At 48.0% G+C, this 20153-nt stretch overlaps 1 protein-coding gene across 1 annotated transcript; it reads right to left on the bottom strand.

Annotated features, from left to right (window-relative positions):
• Window positions 1–17042: 17042 nt before the first annotated feature.
• LOC119449211 (uncharacterized) lies at window positions 17043–19813 on the bottom strand. Its single transcript, XM_037712392.1, has 2 exons — window positions 18343–19813; window positions 17043–17194 (listed from the first exon to the last, which is right to left on the bottom strand). The coding sequence occupies exons 1-2, from the start codon at window positions 19811–19813 to the stop codon at window positions 17043–17045; spliced, it is 1623 nt and encodes a 540-aa protein (XP_037568320.1).
• Window positions 19814–20153: the final 340 nt, after the last annotated feature.

Here is a 20153-nt window from a genome sequence, read left to right as displayed (position 1 = left end):
GATATCCTTTTGAGGAGGGAGCACCTATAGAGTACGGAGGAGAGGTAGATGTGCTTGGGCAACCAGTCTTGTTCGAAAAGGATGATGATGGACTCCGTGGAGCCTATGCGTATAAAGTCGAGGATGGGAGGGTTCTGCTCGCGATTGAGACAATCCTGAATGTCTTCGTAAGAGTGGGCGAGAGGGACCCCGTGAACCCCACCGCGGGCGCAGTCTTACGGGGCCGCTTGGTAGGAGTAGTCGTAGGCAGTGTCTTTGATGAGTACGGACTTGATGGCGAGGTAGTGGTGTCGGCGTTGCGGGTCGGGAGTGTTGATGAGGACGACGTGTTGGAGGGTGTTGATGATTACGGTGCTTGGCTTGGCCTCTTGGTGTCCGAGGCGGGCTGCTTGCAGAATGGCATCGCGAAGCGCAACGCTGTTCCCGGTCCGAAGGTTGAGGCCGCCATGGGGACGGAGGGTGATTTTATGATCGTCGATGGGCAGCTTGGGGTGGCGTAGGGCAGAGAGTTGGGGCGGCCAGTGCTGGTGCCTCGCCAGAGCTTGAGGCGTAGATGGCTGCATACATTTCTCGGCAGCGGCAAAATTCGGAGTAGTGGTGGGGCGGGAGTTGCGAGTCGAGCTAGGATGAGTTTATCCGGTCGTACGGGACAAAGTCGGGTCTCCTCCGCGCCCCGGAGGCCCGGTTTCGATTCCCGCCCAGATCAAAATTTACCTATTTTTTATTTCAAAGGGATTAGTTTACTTTGTTTACATGAACCTGCCTGCTAAATTTGTCATCAATTCGAGCATTTTTTACGCGTTTTTACTCTTTGCCGTCGGCCATTTTTGGTAGCGTCGCCGACTACAACGTATACGAGTTTTCGCGTAAGGGGCATATAATGCTTTCGCATTAAAAAAATGAAAAGGAATCAGCCCCCACACGGAGCCTTGCGGCACACCAGACGTAGCAGCAACATCATCTGAGCAACTCCCATTCAAAACAGCTCTTCGACGTGCTTACTTAACAACACGCAGTTACAGCCTGTATATTCATAAAAGTATTCACGTATTCATAGGACGGCTAATCTTACATGGCATATCGAGATTAGTAACAATGCGGATCGAACGTTGGGTTATTGGCTCCTGTACACTTACAATGCCACCATCCTCTCTCATGTTACTACTATAGAAAACACTAATAGGACAAAATTTGAGTATACATCCAATGCGTGAAATTCCATTGTATTTATATGTTCAACTTATGATCGAAAAGCTACTCTAACCCCAAATAAAACTAAACTTGAATTTGTAACCCGTAAACTGATACACTCGAACCCGGATATATCGAATCTGAAGGGGATCACAAAAAGTTCGTTATATATATATATAATAATAGGCCCTCAGGTAAACGGTGGCTTACCGATTAGTGCATCCGAGAGCCGCTAACTTACTGCACGCAACTCGGGGAAAAAAAGCAAGCACACTTTATTTACCCGCAAAAAAAAAAAATTGCTGGTTCACTTTCAACTTCACTCAAAAGTTCAAGCTGATTCTTTTCTTTACACTTGTAGGGGCCATCGCTTGCGGAAATAAACTCATGAATAGGCACTCAACCCACACGACGACGCCTCGAAAATCGGATAGAAGGAATGTTGACTTCCGAGGTAGCATGAGGGCTAGCCGAACAGGCTGACAGGGCTCAACTGACTGCACTATCTCTTCTCCACCTACAGGTGCCAGAATACCTCAAAGTGTACAAATAAATGCACTATGAGGTCTTCTGCGTGGCACCGCGTTCGATATATCGAATGTGCTGGTGAACGAGCGTTCTTTATACGCGTGCACCAGCCCGATACATTTGCATGAAATTTTCAAGGGTATCTTACAGCTGTTCGATGTACAGAATAATTCGTTATAAGTTGGCTTGATATATCCGAGGAAGACTGTATCTCCGTCACCACATATATGGCATCGCATTGATCAGCTGTACAAAATACGTATCAGATGTAGTCACATTAACTTCCTTCAGCTCTTTCTGGCCTCGAACAGCCCTTGAATGGTATCGCCTCCCCAAAGAAATCCTAAAGAGTACTAATAAACGCAAGTTTCATGGCAACATCAACTAGCGTACGTTGTGTAATCTGAATTTCTTAATTACTTACTATGTTCCTTTTAAATTCTTTGTAAGGTCAGGTAATATGGTATAATTGTAAAGCTGCCTTCGTCGTGCGCACTAAACTTTTTCCACGTACCACCAGCTAAAAGTATATGATTAGAAAGTTACTTTTTAATAATTGCATTATTTGTTTAGCCTGCTCAACCCACTTCCTTCCGTAATGCCTTCGAGTGCTGACGGCACAAATAAATAAATTATTAAACTGTAAAATATATTTCTTGGATGAGGGGTGGTCACCTCCGGCAATGTTTCATCATCAGACTATATTTATGTCCATGGCAGAACGAAGGCCTCGCCCAGCGATCTCCAATGACACCTATCCTGCGATATATAAAATGTGTGCATTATTTAAAGCTCCATAGTTTAACACTACATAACCAAACTCAGTTATTCTTCAGAAATGACTTGTCAGCTGTTCCTCTTAGCCGCTTATTTTGTCTGTGCATGAAAGTCTCTCGTTTTATTTGAACAAATTACAACCTAATTAACGAGCTCTTGAAACTCATATCGCTTTGGTATATAAGTTGCTATGTGTTTTTGGACTCGCGCTAAAATAAAAAAAAACGTACATTGCTTTATAAATGCAGTGGATGAAATTGCCACGAAAAGACAAAGCCGTGTAATACATTTGAACTTTTCATTACATGCCTATAGCCAGGAAGTTTATGCAACCAAATGATTGTGTATTATTACATTTTCAAATTCCTACGGCATTTACCCTATGTGGAGAAGCCAGTTAAACTTTTAAATGATTCACAATTCGACTTTGGGATGTTTCGACCATATATTCGATAGAGAGAAATGTGCATGACCAATAAGAACATATGTTGGAGGCAAAAATTATTATCAAATTTTGCAAAATAATCTGTGTTTACCAACTGAACAGCATATTTCTACCCTGGAACAGATAGGAAATTGAAATGAATCGCATGCATAAAAGTTTGCAGTGCTAGTATTATGAAGTAGAGTTTCAGTTTTATTTCTTTCAATTTATGATATATGATAGTTCATGTGATGACTTCAATTTCCTGTTTTATGTTTAGGCTACACTGACACTGCACAAACTATATTTTTTCTCATAATACGGAATACAGGCCGCAGAGTGCGGCTCATAAACACATCGGGATAATGAGGTGTAATTTCTGGATTCATTTCTCGCTATGGGTAATATAGGAGCCCCTTTCTCGCAAATATGTCTTGGTTGGGCGCGCGTTTGCTGAAAGTGGACTGATTGTCCGCGCTTTCCGTGCAGCTACCGAAGCGACTGTGACAGCCTTTCGCTGTTTAAAGCTTTAAGCCTTTCGATGCCAAGCGCGCCTTAAATATACACAAACAACGCGCTTGTGCGGAACCAGAAAGGTCGCAAGCATCATGGGAAGGGAGGGATTACCCTTCTACGGGTTAGTCGCGTCCTTGAGCAAAAAGGAAAAAACCGGGGAGTGACAAGTCATTTTTAACTACGGGCTGTCGCTCTTATCGTTATCACAAATGACGACTTGCGCCAACGTACTGCGCTTTGTCGGGAAGCTGTTATGGTTCGTTCTTTAGAAAGGGTATTTATTTTTTGCCGCAACGTAACTTACGTCATCGGGGCAGATTTTAAATATAAAAGTCATGTGTCAGGCGGTGGTACCTAGGTGACATGAACGCCCGAGAAAGATGGACTTGTACAGTCACTTTCTTTTGGAAGCGCTGATAACGTTGCAATTTAAACCACATTAGAACGTCGTACATGGTATTTTTCCTAGCTGCTTAACAGAAGGCTATTCAGTCCTGATATTATTAAACTTATTACTTTTTAGGAGAGACACTCTCCAATGACTTCAATATATAAACAATAAAGGGCTCTGTAATTTCCACCGTGACTTTAGGTAGGTACGTTGGCGCACTTCATGTAATAATCCCAGTCAGCCTACTAACATATACCGCACTACTAATCACATCTACCATGGCCTCGGCTACCTCCCAAGAAGCAATTGCTTACCTATTTTGATTACTTGAAACTCAGTAAGCTTAAAAATTACTGAAGAATTGTACCAGTAATTATATCATGGTGCTGCGATCTGATTCAGCAATAGAGTTAGTTAAGAACAGAAGAGCAGAATGCCACAGCAACTTTGGTGATTCTAGCCGAAAACAATGTCTTTTTGCAACACTTTGTGGGCATATCTCAAAAAGGGTGTGGTCTGTGATTGGAATCGTTCTCTATTTTTACACGACAAACTACATTAACACGTCCCGGCGTCTTTTCGTATAATTTTCAATACTCCTCTGCGTACGTCGTGGTAAAAGGATATGAAGACCTTTAGTATTTCTGGAATTTCGTAAAGGTACATGGGAATGGCTCAAATGAAAAGACACGTGCGCTGCATATTGAGGATAGAATGTTTATGTTTCGAGGTATTGGTTTGTACTAAGCAAAAAAGCTTGTGAAATAATTCGGACAGCCTTCATTTGCACCGAAGATCCGGTACGCAAAAATTCTGCTTTGATATAATGCAAATATACTCAGTCAAATAGCTTCTGTATTCCTTTGTAAGAATACTACGTCTGGGGCTGCAGCCAAGTTTTCTACTTCTGCGTCTTTTAATTGCACACACTGGACACTGTTTATGTTTGTGGTACGTTTCAAGCTGCACAAGAATCGCACAAACACGTCGTTTCCATGACATAACTGAAGACGCAAAAATATTTCTTAGTAATGTCTTCATAAATGTTTGCCTTAAGAAAGAAATGAACTTTCAAAACACGTAACCTGGGTTTATTGTCTCAAATACATTACACCTAAAGTGCAAAAGAAGTTTGGAAGCACGTTCGCATGTTCACAAAACCAGCCAGCAATTTTTTTAGGAAGACGTTGGTATAGTAGAAAGATACGAAACAAGAACCGTAACTAAATTACCTGCATTTGGGAATATGCCATCTGGCGGGAAACCACCAAACTAAGCAGCGACAAAGCGATAAAAAAATAGCGGGGCCGCTGGCTTCGAACCTGCGAACTCACAATCGTGGTATCAGCGATCCTAATCTGTGGTCACGCAGAACGCTCGGCTATTGGTTCGACGTGCCACTGGAAGCAAAAACTAGGTTTATATACGTACCACAATAAATTCTGCGACCTTGTTATGAAAACTGCGATTTTGGAACGACTTTTTTGGCCTTTCAAGAGTTGCTGCTGCAACTAGCTGAAAGCCGAGTCATTGAAGTTGATAAATCCCCAATAATACGTCGATCGATGCAATAGGCTCATCGGAAATTGCTTTTTACTGGCCAAAAAAGCCTCCAAAATTTGGCCTTTTCCATAGACTCCCATACTTCGAACTTCGCCCGCAATTTGGAACGGGTTTTTCGTCGTAAGTAATGGTACCGCTTGCATGAGATGTCGGGCTAAGCTCCTAGAGCCTATTTCCACGGTAATATTTTGAAATATGGCTTCTATGATTAGTTATTTGGGAAAAACGACGCTCTCCCATAGAAAATGCGCATGTTTTCAGAGGCGGCCGCTAGAGGCGCTGTTCGGCGATGTCCCAGATTCCTGGTATTGACCACGCGAAGACGCCACAGCGAGCTGTTCAAGGCTGGTGTGGGGAAACTACCACTGGGGGCGCTACTCTCTAATTACCCTTGCTACCTGAAAAGATCGATGCAGCAGCCCAGTGGAAAAGCACGCTGACGCCACTCATAGGCGGATTTTTCCGGGGGGGGGGGGGCTGACCAGGGTCGGTATTGCGAAATTAAATCGTAATTTAGCATATATTTTTGCTTCTTTTGCCAAAAAAGCTGTCTGAATATGTGTAAAAAAGTTTACCAGCCTCTTTGCCTTAGCTAAAATCGCCCCAAGTGCCATTGGTCTCGGGGTGAGAGAGAGGCGCTTGCTCAATAAGCAAACTTTGACAATATTTCGAAAAAGTGCTGTGAGCGACATAAGTATAAGTTTCCATGCGACAGTTGTTATGAAAGTGAAAAAAAATTAGCGTTGTACAATGTTTTATTTTTGGAGTGATAGGGCCTTCGAACGATTAAAACCTGCAACCGCAAAATTGCTCTGCACCTTTAGTGAATTGCATTTTTTTGCTTGAAATCTTTAATGCACCTCACAAAACAAAGGTTGATTTGTTTGTAAATATTGAATTTTAACTGAAAACAACCAATCATCAGTACTCTCCACAGCTTGTGCCTGTCTGAGCACATCCAATACAACGTTTTTAAAACTATAGTAAATATTGTGACCACTTCACGTAACTGTTAGCTTTTGTTTAACATTTGTCCGCTTGAGATGCTCTAAGAGAAGCAGTTTAGAGTACTGCGATATTTGTTATTGGTGTAAGGTTAAGGATATGTAAACTTCGTGCTTCTACTTTTCTGAAACTTACCCATTAGTGTCAACTTTTTGTAAAAAATTCAACTCTTAAATAAAAATTCTGCGTTCTAGATTCTGTAGAATTCAACTTTCTATCTCTCAAGTGCAACAAATGTCATTCAAATCAGTTCAGCAAGTGTCTAATAAAAGCATTTATGTTTTTCAGATGTATTCGAATAGGGATCGAGTTCTAATTGGACAAACTGAGGCTTCCGTTGAAGTGCAGATGATCGAACCTGCTACATAGGTTCGAATGATGAAAGTGCGAATTATTTAAAGGGAACAATGACGCATGTTTTCCAAGGAGCAATTGCACCGCACTGATATCAAAGGGCCTAGTTGAGCGAGACTAGAGAAAGGTTATCTGGCTCCCGACTACGGTGAGGTGGTTATGGTATCGAACAAGTCTTTAGTGACACTCACTTCTTATGTTCACCTTAGGTAAAGCATATAGGTGAACGTTTGTAAGTGCTTATATGCCATGAACCACCCGTGAGATTATAAATTTTACCCTGTTTTACTGGATGGGAAGAAACGTTACGGTTTAGTCGGCGATTATGAGTTTCCTTCACGAACGCCTACTCATTCCTAATTGGAATAGCGGACAGTGCCAATTGCAGCACACGAGGTGTCGGAAAAACGATCAAACATCTCCTTTGTGACTGCCCAACATACGAAGATGAGAGGATTGCCGTTCGGACAGCTTCAGGGCACTTAGATGACAGGTCTTACACAAAAGAGAAGATCTTGGGACAGTGGTCTCGTGCGTCTGCTTTGTACTGTGGAGATGGGCTTGCGCGAGGCTCACCCTACGAGCGACAGTCAGGAAAGGGCACGTCGCTCCTCCACTCCGCAGGCGTTACGGCAGGGTTCGTTGACTCTCCGGCACGGCGCAGAGAAGGCTCCGGAGTCAGATCGCCACCAAACACGGTGGCGATCTGACTCCGGAGCCTTCTCTGCGCCAAGATACAGCGCAGTGCGACAGTCACCGCGCTTACGGGCAAAGGCTCACCGCAAGACCGACCGAGAAAGCGCGGCCGCTGCGCTCGGGTCCACCAAGCGCGAGAACGAGAACTAGTAGCAAAGGTCCCACCCAGCTAACTCGTTGCGGGCCTGTGAGCATCTGCCGCGGCGATGAAGCGCTCAGCGGGAAAGAGCTCGGGTGGAGCGGGTGCCCAGAGGCCGCCACTCGGGAGGCCAATCAGGGCGCGTCCCAGTGACGTCTCCTCGCGCGGTGACTCGACACCGGGAGGGAGAAGCACGGTTTGCGCGGGAAATTAGCTCCGGCGAGCTTGCTGTGTCCGCCGTGTTGCCATTGCGGTGGTGGTTCCCGGAGATCGAGCTAAGCACTGCGCTCGAGCTGGGGGATGAGGTGCGGGAAGGCACCTCCATCCCCACAGTACAAAGCCACAAAAGCGCTGCTGCGTTTCTTGAATACCCAAGCCTACATGACAGCTTGTGATTGACTCAGCGATGAACTCTTGATTGTGTGTGTACCAGTGCAAAGTGTGAATTACTCTCTTCTTTCTCATGTTTCAATCATCTTCTCCCTTTCTCCAGGCAAGGGTAGCCTACCGGGCTCAGTCTGGTTAAGCTCTTGTGTTTCCTTTATCACTTTTCTCTCTCTCTCTCTCTTGTAAAACATACATTTGCATGGGATCTGTGGAAAGTTAATGGAACATTCTTAAGGGATTATAAGTTTATCAGCCGTGTATAAGCGAATTCCACATACTTATAATTAAAATGAGCAAAAACTGGTAAGGAAATTGGGATTCCTTTAAAGCTGCTATTAAGATGTGTGCTATGGAAAGAGCTGTAAGAATCCGATTCCAGGAAGGCACTGATGAGAGAGAGAGAATAAACTTTTATTATTATTATTATTATTATTATTATTATTATTATTATTATTATTATTATTATTATTATTTTTATGTCATTATTATTAGCGCAGTCGGCGCCCTATGTGGGCGGCCTCTTTATTCCAGATAGCCGCGGGCCATGGCCATCTCCCGTGCCCGTTCGATGAGGCTGCGTTGTCCGGGTCTGACAGCTGGGCCTCCGACTGCTCGTCAGTTAGAGTGTGAGTGTCCATGTTGCCATCTTTTCCGACACATCCCCATACCATATGGCATAGGGTGTCTGGGACATCACAGTACGTGCAGAGGTATGAATGCTGGGTGGGCGAGACTCGGTGCAATAGAATGCCGTGGACGTAGCTGTTCGCTTGCAGTTTCCTGAGGATTACGGCCTCTTCCCGAGTTAGGCTGGCGTGAGGTGGCGGGTAAGTTCTTCTGTCCAGCTTGTAGTGTTGCAGAATGTCGCTGTACTTTTTCGGGACTTCATTCAGTCTCGTTGGCGCGTACTCTGAGAAAGCCCTATGAACGTGAGCTGATGAGAATAATAAAGTTACTTCCGGAACATAATAAAACACAGATAAGGGTGAACCTGGAACGTATGGTGATGTAATTAGGGATATTGAATAATAATTGTCGGCAATGATTTAAATTGGGCTAGTTGATGAAATTCTATAATTGGGAAACCACTCGGACTAGGACAGACACGGAGGAACAAAACTTAAAGGGACTTACAAGAAATTTTTAAGGACCTAGTTTTTTATGGCGCAATTAAAAGCCAACCCTCGGTAGTGTTTACACCGGCAGCGGTTAATTCAGAAAGCGCGTGGATATTTTGTAAGCAGAATTTTTCGATCTGAGCAGCCTCTAAAAAAGTAGGAGTCCCACCTCCAGCAACGCTGGGAAGTGATAGGGATGCCGATAGCCCGGCTCGCAAATTGTGAAAACCGCCCATCGTTCTGCTTTCACGGGAGTGAGTGCAACTGTAGGTAACCATGTGCATGTTGACCTTTTCAAACACTTTTGAAAATAAAAAAGCTGGTATAATAAGTTTGCGTTGTCGTACAGACCTTTCTTATACTTGTATCGCGTTTTTTCCCCAATTACACACCTACGCCATGGCTGGCTGGCCCCCGTCGTCGCTATTCTGTCGATAGACGATCCAAGCCAACTCATCGAAAACGAAGGCGAAGGCAGGAACCTTTCTACTCATTAGAAGCGAAGGCCTATCTGCACATTGTAAGTTAGAAAAAACTTATAACAGAAAGAAGTGTACTAAGTTTCAATACTAATAAAATGACTAAGAACCGCGTACACTATTAGATCACGTGGTAGACCTCTTATACATCCACGTTTTTCCAGGTGTGCCGCCAAAGTTCATTTTTCGCTACTTTTAGTGAAGAATTAAAAACATAAATTAACGTTTAATGAGAAAAACATGGCTCGTTTTAACCAGTACGATAGGCAATCTTATAAACAGCGGGGTTATCTCGATTCATGTTCTGAGCAGCTGTCTGTCCCTTTAACAGGTGACGCGCTATCTATCAACCGCAGCTTTCTTTAAAACGCTTGGCGGAAGAAAGAAAAAAATTATAAAAAAACAGTCTACTACGTGGACCACGTGACATTGTCTTCCACTGGCGTTCACAAAATCCACTTCGTGCCTTGTGAAGGGGATAGAAGGAGCGCTGACACACTCGCCTGCTGTCCCAGATAGCATAGCTAGCGCTTCGAAAAAATTATGTCTGCTACGCGATGTTATCTGGAACCGCAGGCGGGTGTGTCAGCGCTCCTTCTATAAGCCTCACAAGGCAAGAAGTGGATTTCTTGAGCTGCTAATTGCCAGCATACAATGAGCCACTTGTGATTGACAACGTGCCGAGAGCAAGCTATGTGAACCGTAGAAACATTTCAAAATAACATGAAGGAAGATATCAGGCCCACCTAGCTGATAAAGGCTGGGTGAGTGATATGAGAGAGTTCGTGCGAATCACTAAGAACGGCGACTTCTTGTAAAAACATTCATTTTGACGTCCAGGAATATTTCTTCTAATCTCTCTTCTTCGCTGAGGATTATGTTGTTTATTGCGGCATTCTTAGCTCACCTGTCAGCAGCAATACTCAGCAAAATTACCTTCTGATCGAAGATACAAGGATGGTGTAACGCCTGGCTTATGTCACTCAACGACAGTAAGCCATCAGTAATATCGTTTCACCCCGTCGTCACTGCATGTGTAATTACTATCGATTAGATTAATGGTGAAGCTACAACTGTAAATAACACTCATAAATTCCAAGGTGTTCATATCTGCCATAACTGAACCTGGCCGGATCATATTAACATGCTAAATCAGCTGACCGCGTCCTCGGATACTTGCGCCGTGAATGTTTGATTCGTACCCTTTTCCGTAATGCTTTTCGCGTTTAAGACCTTCGTCCGTCCTAAGTTAGAAGATGTATCAAGTGCATTCGACCCCATACCAAGCTCATCAAATCAAAACACTCGAATTCGGTCAAGATCTAGCAACTCTATTCATTTCTGACAACTGATCATACAAGATCAGCATATCGGCATTAAAAGAACAACTTCATCTTCTTACCCTCATATGACCGCTGCAAATGTGCCCGGCTCTGCCTTTTTTCATATGTCTTTTCATTCATCGTGTCCAGATTCACAGGCCATCACACAAACGAATCGAATCTTACGCAAAAGGCATCCAAATTTTCTGTACCCACCTCTTGCCCGTACGGCACCATACCAACAATTGTATTTTCTACTTACAGTCGAGGATTGGAATGCCTTTACTACAGACAGCGCTCTTATCACCAATGTTTCTCACTTCAAAACTGTCATAATTAGCGATCGCTAATTATAACATACCAACTAGCCCAAACTGCTACCCTTTCAAGATTGTATTTGAAGAAACCAATTATTCAGGTCGTCCTACCTAACTTTTGCCGTTGACCATGTTCTTTCCACCCCTCATGTAATGCCCCTGCCTAGGGGTCCTTGAGGTATTCATCTCAATAAAAAATGCCTCACTTATTTACAAAATAAAATAGACTGTTCCTTAACATATTAATCAACCCGTCGCGGACTTCGAAACGTCATAGTCGTAGTCGCAGTGAGTTCATAAAGGTTCTACGAACGTAAGTTAGAGTTGCACATTTAAGTGCTGCCGAACTGGACACTGCTTCCGCCACTGTCCTGGAGTCCACTAGTACTCGCAATTGTAAAAAAAAATGCTGTTTGTTTGTGAATGTTTTAAATGTAGGCCACCTTCTTCTGTTTTATTTTTTGTTTTACTGTTGCGAACGTAGGTTACTTGTTTTGTTTGAACTGTTAAGTTCGAAATGCGACGTGGCCCACGGTGTAAGGTAGAAAAAGAAACAAGAAAGAATGCAACTGCTTATCAGTTTAGCCTGTCGATGCGTCGGGACAGGTATCAGCAAATTTAATTAAATTGGGAGTGCTATCATATGGAATTAAATTTATGTTGCCAAAAAGTTGAGAAGTGATTTAAGAGAGCCTCTAAATCTTATCTGTCCATATATGATATTTTTATAACTCCAATTATTAGTAATGCTGTTTGTATAAATTTGTTAAGATTTATCTGAAGTCACAAAGCCTAATTGGTTAGTCTCTATTGTTGGCGTATGGGCACAGGAAGTGTATTCTTCCCGCCTTGTTGTATTCATTTGTATTTTACAGTGTGGTGGCCCGTATCTTTATAGCTGGGAGTCGTCACATATATACGCCTATCTATATGTTGTACCTCTGATAAATAAATAAATAAAGCTGGGAAGGCCCATGACAAGGTGTATAAGTGGCCCTTTCGATCTTCTGGCGATGGGGCCAGCTTCCCCGACCACACCACACCGCATTATCCGAGGGGCGGCCGCGGGTTTGCTGCGGTTGTTGCGGCGCCTGCAGACTTGGCTTCACCACGTGGCCGCTGCGTCTCGTGGCGCAGCAGCCTGCGCCTCCGCTACATGCAGTCGTCGCAGGGGGCGAGGGCGTTCGCCGACGATTCCATCGGCGATACCCCCTTTCTCTCTCTCGGCATCGGCGAGCGCATTCTGTTGTCTTCCCCGTCTTCACACCGAAGCGGTGCCCACGTACCTGTGTCTGCACTCGCGTGCACGTTCTAAACTCGTGCGGAGCTGTTGGCAGCCAGGAGAATGCAGCTACCATTGCGCATAAGACAGCGGCGTCACTGTTCGGCAACGCTCGTGGCGTAGTGTCTAACCGAGACACCTCCTTCGCTTAAGAGTCTTACCGTGCTGCCAGGCGAGATGCACTGACGTCTGCTCACCCTTCTCGATAGCAGACGACGTGGCCGTCGCACAAGCGCAGTGTATCGTTTATACTCCCCCGGCCTGATCATCTGACGCGAATGGCAGCTTGCATAACGCTGCACAGCGTTGGGAAGAGGGGCAACTGAATTTGCCGAGGGCAGGACGAGGGCTCCTCTGCCGCGCCTGACGCCGGTGCTTGAATCGCGGACGTAATTAGCGCAGATAGGCCGCAAGGCCGGGGACGACCACGCGTTTAAGGGGATATGCCCCGTGCGGGCTCGACAGAGCTGCTTCGAGTTGGCCCAGCTTTGCGCGAGTCGCCGGCATCGTTGCCCGGAGAGACCTGGGTCGGTTCGAGAAAGGTCGGTTGCCGCGGTGTGGGTTGCCAATATGAGCGGTGGCAGCGCCGCGGCCACTTTGCACCTCCCTCGTCACGAGTGTTCGCCTCGATGACAGCGCCGCGTTGCTGCTCTGTGGGTCCTTGAACGGGAGGAGGAAGGTCGAGCTCGGTCTTTGTAAGAATCGCCTGCTACGAAAAAGCGCATTCGACGCAGCTGTTCGTTCTTTTCTGAATTTCACTTAGTCTTTAGGCTTTTCGCGACACACTTGATTGACATGGCGCGATAGTGAAGCAGGGATCCTCCGACTGCGCACCATTAAAAGTAAGGAAAAGTAAATCTTTAAAAGCAACAATGTAAAAGTGAATGTAAAGGTTTGAAAAAGATTGTCGCAGTTTCACCCGAAAGGCGAAGCATCAATAGCGATAGCAAATTAGTAGAGAGCTATACGGAGTAAGGATAGTAGTTTTATCAGCTGTATAAACTTGGACATGCCACAGCACCAGCAACGCGCAGAACTGTTGTCGACGCCGTCGCCGTTTTATCCGCGTTCGCACCGAACGCGCGTGGCGTTGGTGACTGTTGCCGTTTGCCTCTGGGGGCGGCTCGGAGGTTTTCGACGAGATCAGAATGGGACACTCGTCGAGCAGCGTCGGAAATCTTACGTACCTTCTCGCCTGGCAACGTTTTTATATAAATACGCATTTGGTGCCGCAGCTAAACGTCGCCTCCCCTCCCTCCCTCACCTCCCCCCACGGTATTTCGCGCCACGGAAGAAGTCGCGTTTGCTTGTAACGGAGGAAAGAGACGCTCAGCACGGCACAGAACGCGCGTTCGCTCTCCGACGTGCGTTCGCTCCCTGTGAAAGCGCGCGTCCCTCGCGCCCTTTCACTCGCACATACAGCGTCCGAAGCCGACGACGATTTCATCACCGTTCACGTCATACGGAACCTCACGGCAACGGCAACGGCGACAGCAACGACGACGCCGACGGCAGAAATCCGCTTTGGAGTGTCCGTATAATTGCTATCGCAATAAAAAAGTTGTCGCAGTTTCATCTGAAAGGCGAAGCATCAGTTGCGATAGCAAATTTGTAGAAAGCTATACGGAGTAATGATAGTAGCTTTATCAGCTGTATAAACTTGGACATGCAGCAGCACCGGCAACACGCAGAACTGTTGTCGACGCCGTCGGCGTTTTGCCCGCGTTCGCTCAAAATGCGTGCAGCGTTGGTGACTGTTGCCGGAGCCTCTGATATATCAGATATATCAGATATCAGATATATCTGATATATACCAAGTGCCTATTTATAATAAATAGGCACTTGGTGCCGCAGCTAAACGTCGCCTACCTTCCCTCCCTCCCCCCTCCCCGAGGCCTTTCGCGCGTCGGAAGAAGGCGCGTTTGCTCTACATATATGGTGATTGTAAAGGAGGAAAGAGACGCCTACTTCTGCAGCTGGGAGCATGGCGCAGAACGCGCGTTTGATGATAAGTGGTTCTTGAGGGAAAGGGAAAAGTTGGCGCTATCTTCTGCAGCCCTTGAGGGAGCACTCCCTCAAGGGCTACAGAAGATAGCGCCAACCTTTCCCTTTCCCTCAAGAACCACTTATCATCAGGGAGCACGGCTCAGCGCCAACGGGGAGGGGTAGGTGGGAGCTCCGCCGTGGGTTTGAAAGCGCGCGTTCCTCGCGCCCTTTCACTCGCACATACAGCGTTCGGCGGCGCGAGGCGACGATTTCATCTCCATTGACGTCATACGGAACCTCACGGCGACGACGATGACGACGGCGACGCCGACGGCAGAAATCTGCTTTGGAGTGTCCATATAATTGCTATCGCAATAAAAGTTATATTCGACGACGCCTAACCCGCCGCGGTCGCTTATTGACAATGGCGTTGCGCTACTGAGCTGAAATAATACACGTACTGACTTTTCAGAAGAACAAAGTAAACATGTTTTCATTTTCGTCCAAGCGGTGAGACAATTTATGGTCAGCTGAAATTGCAGCTCATATGCTCACATATTACAATATCAATATGTGACATGGAAGTCATCAAAATCCAAGAAATACACCTCCTTGCTGATTACTTCTCATAATCAATTAATATTTTTATTTATCGAACAGTGCCTTGTGGCACTCTATTTTGCTACACGACTTAAAGTGAATAGCGCTTATCTGTTTGTCATCTGCTTATACGCGCACGAGCTACGACCGAAATTTTGAAGCCGCATTCCAATTTATCACAGTGCCCTGTGTTTTTTTTTGTTTCGTTTTTTTAATGCGAAGCACTTATAGGTTCACTCCCCGGGTTCTATTCCTACGTCCGACGTGTGGCCCCGTATCCCCAGTGGCAATATCCTGTTACGAGGCATTGCGTATGAGCCTGCCATTAAAGGAGCGCTGTGCTAGGTGAAGAGGAAGAAGACGGGACATGCCTCGTGAGATGCTGTCAGCCATTCTGTGGTAGCAGCAGCCTGTAAATATTGTCTCTCCCGTGTACTTGCGAATCCCCGTGACCATTAGGTGGAGGTGCGGGGTACCAGAAGAAGCGCTGTACAACGGAGCTCCGCAGTGGTCGTGGAGTCGGGGTCATCATTAGAGTGTTTTAGCTGAGCGCTTGCCGTCCGCTCCGCTCAGATTATGACAGACGAGACCACGGCCACGCCGCCTGCCGGCCAGTGCGACGCCTGCACCAGCGCCGATCACAACGTCAATGATCGTCGTTACGCATCCTAAAGACCCGGGAACGTTCTGCGGTACGGATGAAGTTGACGTCGAAGATTGGATTACCAATTATGAACGCATCAGTGAGGTAAATCGTTGGGACCCGATGATGATGCTGGCGAACGTGCTGTTTTACCTCAAAGGAACGGCAAAGGTGTGGTTCGATAAACACGAGGCAGAGATTGGAAGTTGGGACACTTTCAAAACAAAACTTAGTGCCTTGTTTGGGAAGCCCATGGGTCGAAAGGTGACCGCAACGCAAGAGCTATACATCCGCGCTCAGACGTACACCGAATCATGCATATAATACATTCAGGACGTCTTGGCTCTTTGCCGTAAAGGGAATCGCAGACGATGCGTTCAACCTATTACTGCGTCGAAATTGTGCGACTGGCGACGCAATTATTGAAGAATGCCGGCCTTTTGAGCAGGCCAAAAGTCGGCGTATTGCAAAGGTCATTGACGTCCAGGGCTCCGCTCCAGGGCTCCGCTCGCCGTCGCCGCCCTGCGTGACCTGTCAATCAGGCTAAGCTGATCGTCCAAGGCCTCGCTGGCCAACAGCGACTCCCACCGCTCCGCGCTCGGGTGTTGGATGGGGGGTAAGGCAGTAATTGCACGACACGCCCATGTAATGTGGAATAGAGTGGCTTTCTCGGAACACCACGGGCAGCGTGAAGGGTATGCCGTGGGGTGGATTTTGCTGAGGAGATGGAGGTTGGGGTAGGTACCTGCCTGGATAAGTCTCCAGCTGGTAGCCTCCTCTTTGGTGAGTGAGCGATGGGGGGGAGAGTATTTTCTTCGGGTACCCTTATAATAATTTAGAATGGACGAATAGTCACATGGTACTGGAACGTGTGCCTCAGGGGCAGGGTGATCGGGTGCTCGGCTTGTATACCCTCGAGCGACCCTGTCCGCCGCCTGGTTTCCCTCCAGCCCCGCGTGGCCAGGTGTCCATATGATCTTATGCCTGATCGGAGGTGTTCGAATGTGCAGCTGTTCGCCAGCGTCATGTGCCCTTAGGAGGATATTGAGCGCAGGTTGAGAAATGCGTCCTTTCAGGTAATTGCGGCAGGCGGCCTGGGAGTCCGTGAGAACGTGAAACGACCGTCCTAGCTTGTTGCCCTGAGCGATGGCAAGATCGATGGCAACTTCTTCAGCCTCCGTGATGTTCTGGCAGTGGAGGGAGGCACTGGCTAGCTCCCTGTGGTGGTGGTGGTCGAGGACGACCGCTACTGCTCGAGTGCGGGTGGTGTGATACAGTGCTGCGTCGGTGTAGCAAGTGGTGTTGTTCTCACGGTACCTGAGGGTTAAGGCCTCAACTCGTGCTTCCCGTCGACCCTGGTGCAGTAGGGGGTGCCATGTTGCGGGGGATAGGCGCAACGGTGAGTGTTGAGCGGACATGATCTGGGACTAGGTGGAGTCGGGCTGCCTCCCGAAGGGTACCAGTGTGTCCGAGGAGCTGCAGGAGGGCGCGGCTTGTGGGTGTGAGCGTTAAACGTTGGAGCTGAGTGGCCGTTTGTGCTTCACATAGCTCCGTGAAGGTGTTATGTACCCCCATGGCAAGGAGTTTGCTTGTTGGGGCACCAGGGGGGAGCTTTAAGGCCACCCGATAGGCCCGACGCATCATGGCGTCAATTTGGTCGCGTTCTTGCTGATTTAGGTGATGGTAGGGGAGGCCGTAGACGATTCGACTCACTATCAGACTTCGAACGAGCTTGAGAGTATCTTCTTCCCGCATTCCATGGCGGCGGGTGGTGACACGGGCAATCATGCGGGCCACTTGTAGCGTTGTGTTGCGCAAGAGTGTGAGGGTATGTGTGGCGCGACGGTTGGATTGCAGCCACGCACCTAGCACTCTGATGATGGAGCGTTCGGGGACGACTTTGCCAGCGAGGAGGACCCGGATGGGATTTTCCTGGGCAGTCTGGCGGGGCTGGGCTTGTGGAGTGGCGAACTCGGAGCAGCTCGGATTTTTCGGTGGAGCAGGCCAGCCCGCGGGCATGCGCATATTGCTCGACACAAGTGGCGGCTTGCTGGAGGTTGTATTCTTTTTCGCCGAGGGAGCCCTGGGTAGCCCAGACCGTAATATCGTCCGCATACATGGCATGGCGAACGCCCTCGATGTGTTGGAGTTGATGTGCCAGGCCCACCATGGCCACGTTGAAAAGGAGGGGGGAGATGACCGAACCCTGCGGCGTACCCTATTAGGGACTACGAGGGTGTCTGATCGGATCGTCCCCATCCCGACAGTGGCAGTGCGATCGGTCAGGAATGCTTTGACGTAGTTGAAGACACGGTGGCCGCAGTTCAGGGCTGCAAGGCCTTCGAGAATGGCTGGGTGGCTAACGTTGTCAAATGCTCCCTTGATATCAAGCGCCATGATGACGTTTTCACCATAGCGGGGTACGGGTTCAATGACTTCCTCTTTTAGTTGGAGGAGGACGTCTTGAGTGGACAGATGCGCACGGAACCCGAACATCGTGTGTGGGAGCAGGTTGCCATCTTCGAGGTAGGTCTGAAGGCGGAAGGTGATCACGCGTTCGAAAAGCTTGCCCAGACATGAAGTAAGGGAGATTGGACGCAGGTTCTCGATTTGCAACTTCTTGCCTGGTTTCGGGATAAGGATCACTTCGGCATGCTTCCACTCCGGGGGGATGGTGCCGTTCTGCCAGTGGGTGTTCAAGAACGCCGTGAGATCTTGCAGGGCAGTGTCATTGAGGTTACGGATAAGCGAATATGTAATGCGGTCAGCCCCGGCAGCAGTGTTGCGTGTGCTTGCGCGGACGGCCGCATACACTTCCTCGATCGTTATGGGGCGGTCCAGGAGGGCGTTTGGGGAGCCTTGATAGACAGTGTTGGCAGGGGGTGGATTGTGATCGCCAAAGCATTTTCTCCGGAGCTGGTCGAGAAGGTCGTCATCAGTACCGTCAAATGTGTGAATGAGGCGATGGACGGCCTTGTTCGTTTCAGTTTTGCTGCGGGTGGGGTCGATGAGAGCCCGCAAAATGCGCCACGTGCGCGCCGTCCCCAAAGAGCCCTTAAGGGTGTCCGTGAATTGCGCCCAGTTGAGTTGGGCTAGGCTGGCGGCGTATTCCTCTGCTTGGGTGGTGAGCAAGGCAATTTTGACCTTAAGTTTTCGATTATGTTTTTGAGTCTTCCAGCGGCGGAGTAGACTACGACGTGCGTCCCATAGGTGGAGCAGGTGGCCGTCTACCTCGGGGGTCTGGGTGGTGCGGGTGATGTGTTTTGTATGGCGATCTTGGGTGCGGCGAAGCTGTTCGCACCAGTCCGTAAGGCTGGTGTTAGCGTCGAGGGTTTGCTCGCTATCGCATCGGAATGCATCCCAATCCGTGATTTTGGCTTTCCCGATGGGACGCCGCAGAGCATCCTCAGTGAGTTGAGTGCGAATGATATAGTGGTCACTACCCAGGGTTTCCATGAGATTTTCCCAAGTGTACGTGGAGCTGCCTCTGATGAAGGTAAGGTCAGGGCAGGTATCACGACAAACACTGTTTCCGATGCGGGTGGGTGTGGTAGGATCGGTCAGGAGCTCGAGCCGGTAAGTGTCGACGGCAGCGGCAATTTGCTTGCCTTTGTGGTCAGAATTCCTGTAGCCCCAGCTTGTGTCTTGGGCATTGAAATCCCCGAGTAGGATCAGATCCTTACCCTTGGCCAGTGTACAAGCACCTCGGATGAGGGTATAAAAGTCTGTGTGGCGTTGCCGGGGGGGACTATAGGCATTGAGGATGAAAAGGCTGTGCTTGCTGGTCTTTTTCCGGCGCCGGAGCACGATCTCTACAATGACATGCTCAATATGAGTGTCTGGGATGACGTCATGGGCAATGACAGTGAGCGCCTTACTGACGAGAATGGCCGCTTTGCCCTCGGTCGGGCTGTCATAGGCCTCGTAACCTGACAGGGTTGGCGAGACACCTGGCTCCTGTAGGGCGATGACGTCTGGCGGTTCAAGCTGGGTGTTTATGTATTGTTGAAGGAGGCTCCGCTTACGACGGTAGCCTCGGCAGTTCCATTGCCAGATTTCTAAACGTTTTTGCTGAGATGCGGTGGTGCTGCCCATGTTAGTTCCGAGAGGTGGGGGGTAGGGTGAGTTGGGGGGCCTTGAGGATAACTCCGGGGCCGGTAGCTGTCTGCGCGGGGGTGACCGGGTTGAGCTGAATCGGGGGGTTGGAGGTAGGAGTGGGCGTTCGTTTCTTGCTGAGGGAGCCGCCTATTTCCGCAAAGCAGGCTTCAAGGTGTGTTTCGACATCCGCGATGCGTGTGCCCAGTTGGGAGAGTTGGGCAGAGAAGCTCTGCGTAAGTTGGTGGTGTTGGTTCTGTTGTTGTTGCGTGAGTTGTTTCGTGAGTTCTCGCAACATTTCGTGTAGTACGGTATATGTAATGGGGGGTTCCTGGGGGGA

The sequence above is a fragment of the Dermacentor silvarum genome, chromosome 4 (assembly GCF_013339745.2).
Source record: "Dermacentor silvarum isolate Dsil-2018 chromosome 4, BIME_Dsil_1.4, whole genome shotgun sequence".
In the NCBI taxonomy this organism is placed as follows: Eukaryota; Metazoa; Arthropoda; class Arachnida; order Ixodida; family Ixodidae; genus Dermacentor; species Dermacentor silvarum.
The sequence above is the reverse complement of the archived record's forward strand: the minus strand, read 5'-3'. Positions and strand labels throughout refer to the sequence as shown.